At 33.7% G+C, this 14,203-nt stretch overlaps 2 protein-coding genes across 3 annotated transcripts; both read left to right on the forward strand.

The window, feature by feature from the left end:
• Positions 1–1,253: 1,253 nt before the first annotated feature.
• LOC146957768 (uncharacterized) lies at positions 1,254–5,776 on the forward strand. 2 transcript variants are annotated; one of them, XM_085738889.1, is made up of 6 exons: positions 1,254–1,340; positions 1,392–1,421; positions 1,725–1,856; positions 2,190–2,287; positions 4,523–4,733; positions 5,399–5,776. In XM_085738889.1, the coding sequence occupies exons 1-6, from the start codon at positions 1,325–1,327 to the stop codon at positions 5,482–5,484; spliced, it is 573 nt and encodes a 190-aa protein (XP_085595015.1). In that variant the 5' UTR covers positions 1,254–1,324; the 3' UTR covers positions 5,485–5,776. The 2 variants fall into 2 exon arrangements, with proteins under 2 accessions (XP_085595015.1, XP_085595013.1); XM_085738887.1 differs by having other exon boundaries at positions 1,275–1,421.
• Positions 5,777–8,067: 2,291 nt separating this feature from the next.
• LOC146957769 (uncharacterized) lies at positions 8,068–11,033 on the forward strand. Its single transcript, XM_085738662.1, has 12 exons — positions 8,068–8,205; positions 8,505–8,674; positions 8,782–8,819; positions 8,920–9,028; positions 9,137–9,160; positions 9,254–9,322; positions 9,418–9,468; positions 9,590–9,683; positions 9,761–9,815; positions 9,927–10,099; positions 10,183–10,240; positions 10,357–11,033. The coding sequence occupies exons 1-12, from the start codon at positions 8,142–8,144 to the stop codon at positions 10,640–10,642; spliced, it is 1,191 nt and encodes a 396-aa protein (XP_085594788.1). The 5' UTR covers positions 8,068–8,141; the 3' UTR covers positions 10,643–11,033.
• The last annotated feature ends 3,170 nt before the right edge of the window (positions 11,034–14,203 follow it).

The following is a 14,203-nucleotide window of genomic DNA, read 5'->3' on the forward strand; positions in this document are numbered from 1 at the left end:
GATTGCATGAAAAAACAATATGTTTGTTCTTAAAATATATTGTCACTTTGTCTCTTATAATTCATTACAAAAAGTTTGCTTTCTTCACCATTTTAATGAGTCTAAATCATGGTTTTCTGTTGCCTGAACTATTTTTAGAAATAAGATGACATAATATAATAAATAGATGAAGAAAAGGATGATCATATACTACATTGATTTTTTATTTTTTTTGGAATTTAGTTATTTTTTTTGGAATTTAGAACAGTGAATGGAAAATATTAAAATTTTATGGCGTCCTCCGAACTGAAAATTCATTGCATGATTAGCAATCTATTGTATTATTTCTTTAGAAATGTTCTTTTAATTGCTAATTTTGTTTTAAAATAACTTAATAATCTAATAGTACACTTTTTCTACAAGTAGGAATTGAACTCGGTACCTCGAGTTTACAATGCTTTGCACACATTGCATACCAACCAAGCGTTAGGTTTCGATAATTAATTAATCTAAACATACACTAAACCTACATATTTCATTTTTTTTTAGAGGAAACCTACATCTTTTAGGTATAATTAAGCTTATGTGGTTCTCAATTAACAATGCATCCAGTCTTTTTTTTTTATAAGACTTCTTTTTTCACCTGATTGAATGTAGAAGAGTTTAGAAAAATAACAATAAAAATTAATTTGATTCTTTTTTATATATTATAATTTATTGTATGAATTTAAATCTATATGTATCTCTTTAAAAAAAAATATGATTTATTCCCAATTGAGCGTGATAAAAGCAGTTTTGTGAACATATGAACACAACGTATGAAGTATAATCCATGAGTTAACAATGAAGAGAATTTCTTAACACCTCTCTTCTTCTCGCTCGCCTTTCAAAATTTTAATTTTACCTTCGTTCAAAGTATACAATCCAAAACGAGATAATCCATTCTCAGTGGTGGCTTTGAGAGTATGCAGAAGGTGTGCAGCCACACAAGGTCCCATTTCTTTGGGCACCAAAAATAATTTGGCAACAAAAGTTATCTTAGTGCGTGTTACTTATAAAAACAATTATTCATCAATTTTATGTTTCACACATGACACTCAAAATATCAATGTTCATTATTTTTATGTAGTGAGGCAAAGGTTTTTTTTTTTTTTTATTACATTGAGTTTGTAGGGGTAGAAGGGATAGGTGGGGGTATAGAGAAGATTTTTCAAAAAAATAAACGGTTAGCATTCTAAATTCTAAGCCCAACCCACTATCTTTTGAAGGAAAAAAAACACGTTTTATTTAACAACTAAAACCCTAACTAACAACAAAACCTTGGAATAAAAATCACCCGAAAAAGATGAAAGTTACAAACAACACCCGAAAAAGGAACAACAAGGACAAAAATCTAGTTGAAACACAAGATGAAGAACATGTTGATTTACAACACCAAATTGGTGAGTTCATGGATATTGTACTTTGTACAAGTATAAAACTGGAACTTTATTTTCTGCTTATTTATTGAATATGTATTTTAGTTTTACTCTGTCTTGGCAACTAGGGTGTCTTTAGATTGACTTATTTCAGCTTATTTACTTGCATAAGCACTTTTGAGATTGATTGGTGGAACTTATCAAAACAGCTTATGACTTTATTTTCATATATTTTCTAGTTAATTGATTCCATTGTTGTATTATTGTGAAATACCGTGCCTGAAGTCATGCATTCATTCTCCTCATGAAGTTATCTTTGTTTTTTAGGCAGGTCAAAAGAATCTAAGAAGAAAACAAGAAAGGAGGTTCAGAAATCACATGAAAAAACAGAACAAGATCATCAGAATGAATTTCACATCATTTCCTCTGGAGACGATGACTGCTTAATTGGAATGAAAAGTATGAATTGCTTCTTCTTTTTTGTAATGTCAGCATTAATACAAATTTTGAGGTTATTTTTAAATGTAGTACTTGCCATACATATCCATTTGATAAACCTTACCTTACAACATTTTCTATGTTAACTTTCATGTGTATGTCTTTCATCATTTGCTGACATCCACCTTACCTCCTAAGCGTGAGCATGTAGACATATCGTTTAACATTATTCTTTCAACCTGTTGAGAATTGGATTGTGGTGCACCCGTGTACTTTGTGCATATTTTGATGCTACTGTCTATATTTATCGTCATACATGCTATATTGTCTGACTGGGGAATACTCAAACTACAGAATGGATTATGGGATGCCATCAAAGTAGACTGAGGTTGGAGGCATTGCAAAATCAAATTGACGACTATGTAACTGCTTACCAGGAAAAATTAGAAGAGGTATACGTTTTGCATAACTTCCTTTAAACAAAAACGTAGGTTGGATGTTTTTGCCAGACATTGTTTCAAAATTTTGCTTCTTTATGCAGATTTATTCCTAATAATAGTCAGATAACCCTTATTTTAGTGGGGATAATACTCATGGCATGAATTTTATTTTTATTATATATCAAAATTAAATTGATGTCAGAAAATATATAATTAGAGTTTTCTTTTGCATACCTACTTGTTCAATGGCTATGAAAAATAACTAGTAAAAGTAATTTTCATTCATAAGAGAGGGCTTTGACATATGAATCGAAGTTATAGTTGCATAAGGTTTGATGTTGCTTTGCCTCCATGTGCTAAGCACTTGGTGCTGTCTACTTTTGACAGAGCTTTCCTATTTGTGCGGTATGGTAGTTGGTGCTAGTAAATATAGTGTTGTGAATTATGAAGTGGGTGATTATTCAGTTTGTATTCATAGAGTAGCTAGATGTATTCATATATCTCGCAGCCGTAAAGCCATAGACACAGAATTATAAGTTCCTTTCTGTTTTGATGTTCCTGCATATCATTTGGATATGACTTTTTTCTTACGTGCTTTTTGAGTTAAGATTGCGTTCTTGGCCTAGGCAGCATGAAAAGTGACTTTCTTTAGACATCATGTCAGTGTCATGCGCACTATATATATACAACTCCTCATCAGGAATGAAAGAGAGAGTTCAATTGAAATGCGCTAATTTATGAGAAAGAACATGGAGGGCCCCTATATCAGGAACCTTTGAGGGCCTGCAACCTCCTTAACCATTGGCCCCTGTATCTTCTAAAATGAGTCAATGACTAGAAATCATTCCCTCTCAACTGTCCTTTTATTTTTAGGCAACATGCCTTCTTTCTTCTACTATAACTTACGAAGAAACTCAACTGCCCTATAACTTACGAAGAAACTCTCTGACCAACAGTCCTGATGGACACCTAACAATACTCCCACAAAATTTCCATCTAATATTTGTTGGAAGAGTTTAATTTTTATACACTCTCAGTGTAATTTTTTTACACATGTATCTAATAATGTGGCAAAATATCATTGAAAGCTTGTGAAAACTTATTTACACTGACAGTGTATATAAATTATATCCTTTGCTGAAAACATTATTCCAGCAGAGCCCCAATCTTTAATTTGATACATGATTAACCAAAATACAGATGAGAGTCAGTAATGGCCTCTGGAGTCCATGGACCTTCAATGCTCACAACAATAGCTCGATGAATACTTATAGCAGTGACATCTATTTTGCCGTTTATGTTCGAAGAATTCTATAAACTGTCTGTCCTTTTCTCTTAGCCATCGCTGCAGCAACAGTGGCATATTTTCAGCAAGATTTTGAATTTCTTCCCAGGAGAACCTTGATCATTGTAACTGAAATTAAATCTCCAAAATGGGTACCGTGATAAGCCATGGAGCATCCAACATAAAGGGTAATGCCCTCAAAGTTCTAACCCCTTTCTTTTCCTTAAGTTGGGCTTCACCTTTCAAAATAATTTCCTTAAGTATCCTATCGCTATCTAATAGTTCGGGCTTGGCCTATTAGGCCAAAAAGTTTGTTCAATTTCAGTTTTCTCCTTTTGTTCTTCTTATTCACACTCCGGCCTGTCTCACGTCTTTTCTTTCCTTACCATTATAATGCTTGTTTGAGTTTGCTTCTGCTTCCATCTTCAATGTTGATTCTCCTCAACCACCATAAGCGCCATTGCCTGCACAAATTATTATTTCTCACTTCAGCTATCTTTCTCCGTTCACTTTGCTTGGCTACTCACTTTGAGATTCAATTTGTATCCCTTTTTGGATCCAAAGGCGATCCTCCCTGATATCTCTTCCATCTTGCAATCTTACTTTCTCTTTTCTTTGAGAATTTCGAGAATTACTTTCTTTTTCCTTGCTGCAAATTGAACAGCTCTTGAATTGTTCAACACCCACAACCTCAAAATTGGAGCTTTGATACCAGTCGATAGGAACTGGATCAGATTATAGAAAAATGATGTTTACTGATGGAAAACAGCAGTACACTCTATGTATTCGAGAGGCCTGGCAACAATGCCCTTTACAATACTTAATATCCTCCCTTTAGTCTCTCCTTTCCATTATTTCTATATAGTCTCATCTCACAACCCTAATTGGCTTATTAGCTCATTTTTCAACCTACATTTGTTACTTATTTTGGTTTCCATGCGATTGTTTTTTGGTCAATGCAGGAAAGAAAAACAAAAGAAGCCCTTGCCGCAGAAGGGGGATGGACGGTGGTTGCACACCACAAGGGTAGGAAGAAAACAACTGACTCTGAAAGTGGTATTGCTGTGGGCTCAGTTGCTCAGGCTGCTGCAGTGAATAAATTGGCCAACAAGAAACTTAAAGAAGTTGGTCTAGATTTCTACCGCTTTCAAAAAAGAGAAGCCCAGAGAAATGGTATGGCTTATTTTTCATAATGTTTGCCATATTTTTATATCCTAGGTAATGCTTAACCATTTTTTATCATAAAAGTTGTTTATTTATGTTAAAACAATAGTCCTGAATTTAAACCAATGATGTTGGTTTAAAGAAAAGCATAATGTTAATTAGTGGGGGTTCCATCAAAATTTGCACCAACATGGAAAAGATCTTATAGCTGATGTTATTTGTGTTTCTTTTAGAAATACATCAACAAGTGATAAACCTAATTAAAGCTATAGATAGATATTGAAGAATAATGAATCTGATAAAAAAAACATCAAACAAAGACATCAACAATTCAGTTATTTGTGGTATTCCTCGCTTCTCTTTCTAGTCTTTACACAATTATCTTTTAGACTTTACTAAATATCTTTGTTCCTAGCATTCACAGCCCGTGATCCAGTAAATTAAGATGTTTTGCTCAAAAACACTAGCAAGTAAGGTTTCTGAATGTTCATGAAATGATTGTTATCTGGTTGGTTGGAACACCTTTAAAATTATACCATTTTATGCGAGACTCATGTTTTACCGTTTGTTTTCCTCAAACACTAGATGCTTTCTTAAATTAGTACTTCTTAACATTCAAAATCGATTTTGATTGACGATCAAACTGAAACAAACCATTCATGCTTTGCTTGCAGAAATAATGGAATTGCAGGGGAAATTCGAGGAGGATAAAAAACGTCTGCAACAGTTGAGAGCTGCCAGAAAATTTAGACCTTATTAAATGATGTTGATAGCAGCCAAGGTTGACGGTTCTTTTCTTTGGGGGAAGGGATTATATTTCTGGAAGTCCTGAAGTTGAATTATACTATAGTCCTGAAAAATTTAGCTCATTTATCATTCCAATTTTGTGGAAAATATTTGTAAATGTAAATATAATTTGAAAAACTTGGAGGAAGTAGTTATTTTAATTTGAGATCCTTAACTATGGAAGAAGTACTTGTTAAATCCTTAAAATAAAGTAATCCCAAGTGTGATGATTTATATCTCAAATCAAATACACGAATATTTAAGCACGGCATTTTGAGTTGAGCAGCACACACATTGCTCTTTAAGGTTTCCTGCGTGATGACCAATGAACCATAGGTTAAGGTTTGAATTATATATTGGCGATTTCATTCAAGATTTTGCTTCACTTAATACTTATACTGTTATACTGCACACGTAGGTTTGGGAACCAGATCCTATCAAAGTCCTCACCTGCATTAAATAAGTGCTCTAGGACATTTGTTAAAATGTTAAGAGCGAAAATTTATTGTGAAAATTATGTATTCAACAAATTAAAACATTAACATCCAACTTTTTATAATAAAATCTATCAAATTATTTCCTTTTTTGAATCGTTAATAAGTACCCTAAAGCTTGACGATTAAAATTAATGGCAGAAGCATTATTTAACCAGCTTGAAGCCTACACGCTACAGTCAAGTCAAGGTCTCATGGAGGCCGGCCTAGCTATGGCAATCTATTAATATTCCTGCCACAAGATGAATTTGACTTGACATGACTCTATAAAGAAAGGAATAATCATGGAGGTATGTGAATCACTATATTCTCTATAAAATGGACAAGGTGTGAACACTCACTTTAATTTCTAAAACTAACATGTGATGTTGCCACATCATCTATAGGTAACATGTTCCAACTCAAGTCTAGGCACTGTATATTTTAGGGATCGTCCGCTCTAAGTTATGTTTAAGTTATCGCTATTTTGTAGTTTTTAAAAAAGACACTTTGTTAAAAGAAAATGAACGTTGTTTATAAGTTACATTTAGTTTCAATTTTCAAGCAATGTGAAACTTTTTAACATACCATAACACAACCCTTAACACAAATTGTACATATTTTACTCCAATATAATAAAATTTAAGCAACACTAAAATATCTCAAACTTTAATATTATAATATAGCAAATTTAAGACATAACTCCTTTTTATTTGCGAATTGGTTTGTTTTTGGTTACTTATCACAAAATGTAACTTTTATTTTTTGAAAAATGTATAAATGATGGATGAAACCAAATGTAGTTTATAAACAACATTCATTCTCTTTTAGTAATATGTCTTTTTAAAAAACGACAAAACTATGATAACAAATGGTTACTTATCACAAATGTAACTTTTATTTTTTGAAAAATGTGCAAACAAAGGATGAAATTAAATGTAGTTTATAATCAACATTCATTCTCTTTCTTTATTCAAAAAAAAAAAACATTCATTCTCTTTCTAACTACATGTCTTTTCAAACGACAAAATTATAATAACTCACACAAAGCTTAAAGTACTCATACAAAACTTAGAGTGTTCGCGGATTGGTTTGATTACTCATCAATGAAGAATAATACATAGCTGCTATAATGATGTTTGCTGGGTTATAGAGTTCTAAGATTTGCGACTTGGATTATTTTTTTTTTAAAGGAGAAGATGAATGAGATGGGTTTGATGTGAGTCATCAATAACATAATGCACGCATCCATTCAAGTGTACTTGTTTTTGTAATTGAAGATGTAGAAGATTAAGGATCTAGATGGAAAGAAAAATATATAAAAAAAAAAAAGAGAAATGCTAACAAGTGTCCTTGAAACATTGTTTAAGCAACTAAAAGTGGTAACTTTTGCATAGAAAGTTGTATAATTATTACTTTTACATTTGTTTGACTTATGTTTTCAAGAGAAAATTTCTTATAACGGGTTCCTTAACACAATGCTGTTAAGACACTTGTTAGCATAACCCAAGAAAGATCAATCCAAAATAGGGATCCAAGTTAAAAGACATGTAATTTTATTTTAATTTTTTTTGTCAAGAATTTTATTTTAATTATAACTACTTTTAAAATAACACATTTGATTAATTACGATTTAAAGATGGGGTGAAGTAGAGATTTAACTTTCTGACCACTTGCTTGAGTGATCTAAATCCATTATCACTTTCACTAATCTATTATTCGGTTATAAACTTTTTTATAGATAGACGAAATGACAATAGACACTTGAGAATTCACACACACAAATGAAGGAGACATGTTCAAACCTCGATCATAGCGTCTGATATAACATTTTCGACACTTTTTCTAATTAAGCTAGAATTTATAGAGTGATGATTTATTTTGTTACAATGATATTCTATTAAAATTAAAGTCTAATAATATTATTATTTTATTATTATTATTATTATTATTAATATTATTATTTATTTTCCCCTCAAAAAACAAATAATAAAATCCTTTTAAAAAACAAATAATAATAAATAAACAAAAAATGTGAGCGAAGGAAGGAGTTAATAAGAATTCAAAAAGAGGTTTGGAACAACAACGCCGTTAGTAGCACAAACAAAATTCAATCTTCATCGTTTCATTTCCCTCCGTGTTTCGAATCGTCACAGCAATGGAAGGTGCTCCCATCTTCCTCGACTCCGATCTTCAACCTCCCGTCGCTGAAACTGGACAAGGTATCAATCTCTCTCCATTCTTCTTCTCTTTCATTTCCCAATCCTTCATTCCCATAACCCCTAGGGTTTACTCATCCCTCTTCCCTCACTCCGATTAGGGTTTTCCTCTTCAATTCTGAGTTTCACTTCTGTTTTGAATTTGTAATTAAGTGTTTGATTTAACTAAAATTAAGTGATTACATAGCTATTAGATCTAACTGAGACTCCAAAATTGAAAGGTTTATCTATATATATGCAGACATTTTGGTTTTTTAGGGTTTCGTATAGTTAATTGTAAAATGGGTTTCATTTGCTTGCAGGTCAAAAACCAAAAAGAGGTAAAATTTTGAAGGGTGATTCTGTTTCTGTTGTTGGAGCTGCTCAGAAGAAAATTCTGGCTGATATAACCAACAAGGCCCAACCAAAGCACCACCCTGCACTACCACTTCCTCCACCTTCAACTGATGTCTCTGTTGACCTCATTCTCAAGGTATATTATATATACACAATAATGTTGTTATAGTATTATGATTATTATTGATTGATTGATTGATGATTATCACTACACTTCATGGATTTTTTGAATTTGTTTCTCAGGAAAATGAAATGATGAGGAAGCTCTTAGGTCAAAGAAAGTAATTTTTTATATCTTAATTTTGTGTCTAATTTTATGCCTTTTTATCTTCAATCAATGTAGGAATAGTTTTTGTTTACTTTGGTTTGTTCTGTTTATAGTGTGGTAATAGAATCATATAAAGCAGAGCTTCAGAAGTATCAAAGCAATTTTCAGAAATTTCGGAAGCAAAATGCAGAACTTGCACTTGCTAATACTCAAATGACGCGGGTACTACTGACTATATGTGTTTTAACTGTTGTTTATTTTAAGTTATTTGCTATTGTTGATTGTTGATATTCAAATCTAAAATTGGTGATCTTTTTATGTGCAATGCAGGAGATTAGTGCAAGCAGACAAATGGTGAGTCTTGAAAACCAATGGTGCATTGACACCTGCTGCTTTGATTTCTTATTTTTTGTTATGTTTAGTGACATTCAATTTGTTGACATCCAGGTGAGGGAACTTCAGCTTGAACTAGCATGCAAAAATGGTATACTCAAAGCTATGAAATTAACATCGATGGTTAGTTTAACTCATCTCCAACATGATGAATTTGTAAATGAGCAATTCAGAGGGCCCTGCTTTAGTTTTTGATGGTTTTGTCTTTTGATTCGTAGGAAAATGATCACAACAGAGCAAAACTGATCCATGGCATTGTTGCAGATGAGGTACTTATATATATATATATATATATATATATATATATATATATATATATATATATATATTTCCTTTATTGGCTTCTTCTGCTTGTTGGTCTTTGCTTCCATCAATTTTTCCTTTTCTTAGAGTAAGCAGTCAGATCAAAAGTTTGAAGAAGAAAACAAGGGAGAAGAACAAAACAAAGGAGAAGCAAAAAGGAAGAGGATGTCCAAATCTCAATGTAATTAGCCTGCCGAACCCACTCTGTCTACAAAATTTAATTTATATATCTTTTAAGTAGATATTTCTCTCATGCAGCTTCTGCACCAGCTGTTGTTAAACAAGTCAAATCAGAAAAGGTTGACAGTCAAAGGTATGAGCTTGGATTTACCTTTTACACATGATTAATGTCGAATTCTAAAGTTGGACACCGGGATACTTAGGAACAAGGCAGCTTATATGTCTCCTTCAAATATGCAAACAGATGTTCTTCGAGAAGGAAATCTGCAGCGTTGAAAGCTGGAAAATCAGGATCAACAGAAGAAGTATTTGAAATAAAATATGATGCCTCGCATCCTCTTGAAAGTTTGGCAAATGAGAAAGAATCTACATCATTAGGATCCAAAGTTCACGATGTGGCCGGACAAGATACTGAATGTAATTGCATGCCATTTATCTTTTTTTTTTTTTTTTTCCTTTTTCTTTTGTTTCTCTCCTTCAACATAATTTTTTGCTTGCAGCCTCAGGACCTGCTAACACTGAACAAGTTCTTGCTGAAAGGAATGTTGAAAATAAGAGGTATACTATTATATATGAATTCCACTTTCTGAATGGATTCGAATGAATGAAATAGGAAAATGTGATTAATTTAGATAATTGAATGCCTGTTTCATGTCTTCACGAAAAAATTACAGGCATAGTTTGAGAAGGCAATCTGCCCTGTTCAGACCCGAGAAACCAGAACCAGCTGAAGACTTCTTTGATACAGAGGATCCAAAATTTGAAGTTTCCAATTTATGTGATGATATGTCAGAAAGTCTTCCTACAGCATCAAGCGAAACTTCAGAAAACAATGCCTGTACACTTGATCCTCAGGTAACACGAAGATCGTCTATTGGCCGGCCTTCGCGTCGATCAGCAGTGAAGGTTGTTTCGTACAGGGAAGTTCCAATTAATCTGAAAATGCGTAGGGATAAGTGAGTCAGTTTTATATAAGGTTTGCACCAAAGTGTCAATTGTAGAGAAGAGTGAAGTGAAAATCTGAAAGCCTTATGATATGTCCTACTTGATGCCACAATGCATGGTGGTAGGGATTATTTTGATTCGTTGAATAGCTTCTTGTTTAGGACTCTGCATAATTGAAACTGATGTATGTTCGATGATAATCAATTATAGATGATAGTATGTGATCGACGCAAGTCATGTCTTTGTCTCCTGCCCTTCCCTCTGTCACTTTGTAAAATAAAAGTTATGGTACTGACCAGGTTATTTGTAATTGCAAACTTCATTGTGCTTGAACTTGATTCTCCTCAGATTGATTTTGTTGATAAGTGAGTTTGTATTTTGTGAATATAGTTTTTTATCTGGAAAATTATTTTAGCCAAGGCATTGAGTTTTGTTGGTAACACCAAATCATACTTTTAACTCTAATGGTGCGTTTGATGGACAGGATATGATAAACTAATCATATCCTATCTATATCCCATGTTTGATGCACCAAAAGGATATGATAAATTAATTCCTTTTTTAATCCTATCCTATTTGGTCTTTGTAATTTCTATCCCGGGTTTAGGCTAGGTTAGAAACTATCCTGATAGGATAAGTAATATTTTCACTATTTTGCCCTATTCTTCCTCTCTACCCGCTCTCTATGTGTTCTACATGTTCCTCTTGTCATCGAATACTTCTTCGGCAACCACTTTTCTTCAACCCCTCTCTTCTCTTTCTACCTTCAATGAAGGATTGTGATCCAGTTCTGATTGTGACCCACTTTTGTTAGTGGATCGTGTTTCATGGAATTTCTTTGTTGATTTATATCTCTTTGAACAGATAATAGATCCAGTCATGTTTAGGACATTGATGAAAATATTTGATTTTTTGATTCAGTTCTGATCGTAATTTTAATTTAAATTTTAGAAATTGAATTGGGATAGTTTCTAGCAAGAGATGCTCAGTGGTTTATTATGGAAAATACTTGGGTGACATAATGTCACCGTGACATTAAATCTGGGCCTCACAAAGGTGTTGTGTTGTGTGGCCCAGATGTGTGTATGTGTTGTGTGGCCCAGATTTAATGTCACGGTGACATTATGTCACCCAAGTGCTTCCCGGTTTATTATGCCATGTGATTTTCTTAAATTGATACCTTCGAGAAAAACACCATCATGAATTTCTATGTTTTAACTTTTAAACAAGGTTTTCCCGGATAAGGATTTCCTGCTGTAATATTTACACGCAGTTGCACGCTGTAGCTGTTCTACACTGTCTGATCTGAAGTGAACGGTTAAGATCTGACATTGTGTGAAATTGTTGAAATCTGTGCTGTGAACTGGAACCGTCAGATCATGGATTGATGGCTGAGATTTGCTACTGCGGCAAACTGTGTGAATTTGCTACAGCAGCAAATCCTGATCCGGTTTTCCCATGGCACCAGAGGGACGTGCTTCGGTCCTGGATTTGTCAATTTTTTTTAATTTTTTTTTTGTGTAAAATGGGTTTATCTTGATAAACTATTTAAAATGTTTAATTGAATATAAGGATAATTTTGTCATTTAATTATCCTATCATGTTTGCTATCATGTGTGTATCAAACATATGACATGATAAGTGTTATCCTATCTATATCATATCCTGTCTTTATCCAGCTTCTTATCATATCATATAATTATCCTATCACGACCGTCAAACGCACCCTAAAGCATGTTAATTCCATGTGTAATTAGTTGTTTTTTTTTTCTTCTTATTTTTGAGTCCGGAGTAATAATCTACATATTAATTATAGTAGGCTTATGCATGCTAATATTTGTGTATAACTACCATACACATACTCGGTACTGATATGTATCCGGTAAGAGGACTCCACCATTTTAAGAGTACTCATAGAGATTGTCTCTTTCCTGCAATCAAAGAAGAAAGTGAAAATCTGAAAGCCTGATGATATGCCCTACACTCCATGCCATAATGCATGGGGGTAGGGATTATTTTGATTTGTTGAATAGCTTCTTGTTTAGGACTCTGCATAACTGAAAACTGGTGGGTGTTCTATGATAATCAATTGTGGAGTATGAGGGTCTGAACCTTGCTTGCTTCTCATGTGGAATGTATGGGCACATGATGAAAAGAGGATGATAATATCTGATGAGGAAGCTCCTAGCTCCCCGTACTTCTGAATTTTCCTTGCACATCATGTCTTTGGGTATGAATATTTTAAGGAAGAGAAGTGCTATATGACACGACATATAGCACCCCACGAATATGCACGACACGCATTTAAGCTTTACTTTCCTAAGAGCATCCACAATGGTAGTTCCCTAACAAGGACTCCTTAAATGGACCCCACGTGACACATTACTTATTAATAATTTTTTAATAAAAGTACCTATTAAGGACTCAATGACTCCAATGACAATACACTAAGGACTCCAATGAAAAATGCTTAAATATGTCCCACTATCTTTACATATTAAACAAAAATAATTTATCTATTACTCATTTTTACAAGTGGGACCAAGTAGTACACATTTTATTACTTCTTTATGCAAGTGGGACCAAGTAGTACACATTTTATTACTTCTTTATGCAAGTGGGACCAAGTAGTACACATTTTATTACTTCTTTATGTAAGTGGGACCAAGTAGTACACATTTTATTACTTTTTTAAACGTGGGACCCGTTAGTTACCCAGGAGAGAGAGAGGGTCCTTATATAGTTGTCCGTTCCTTAACGGGGACTCAATTTTTCTTCCTCCAATGGAGGGTCCTTAACGGGGAGCGGTCCTTGTTAAGTAAGGACCCCCCATTGGAGATGCTCTAATAAACAACAGATCAAAAAAATAAAAACTAGAGAAATGCTAATGTGCATGACACATGTGTCGTGCAAATCACACGACTCGGCAATTTCTACCCCTTTTAAACCATAATGCCTAATTTATACTCCATTATTAATGGTGGATTGATTAAATGTGTCGTCCCCATCGTTCCGGTGGCACAGGAGTTCGAGGATAGTCAAATAGTCTCGTCACAACCTCTAGGTGTGGTGTCATTGCAGCACCTCTTGACATCTTGGAATTGAATGGAATGATGAACATGGAAATTTGATGAATTTAGAATGGTTGCAGTGCTGGTTATGGCATCAACCAATAGTGGTTTTATGGCAACAACGACAATGAAGACAATAATGGTGGCAGTGACAGCGACGGCAAGCAAAGTTGAAGGCAACCACAAAAACGACAGTAATGTCATCAACAACTGCAGCGATAGACGGTAAATCAGGTTCATGGCGGTTGCAGCTTATTGATGTGTTGTTGTAGTACAGGGCTACAGGTCATTAATACCAACGATCACAAAAGACGAGCTTGTGCTTGAGCTGCTGGTGGACAGGGTCACTATGGAACGTTCTCTTTTGCATCTTATGCATTTTCTGATTTTGTTTATTAGTTTTTAGGAAAATGGTTGTTCCAACGAATTGGCTATCCACGAAAACCACGAATTGATATCTGTCATCCATTTTCACAAACCCATGGCCATGATTTCCATTAAATCT

Source organism: Medicago sativa, chromosome 1, assembly GCF_051527215.1.
Source record: "Medicago sativa cultivar Bolivia chromosome 1, Bolivia_mono, whole genome shotgun sequence".
Lineage (NCBI taxonomy): Eukaryota > Viridiplantae > Streptophyta > Magnoliopsida > Fabales > Fabaceae > Medicago > Medicago sativa.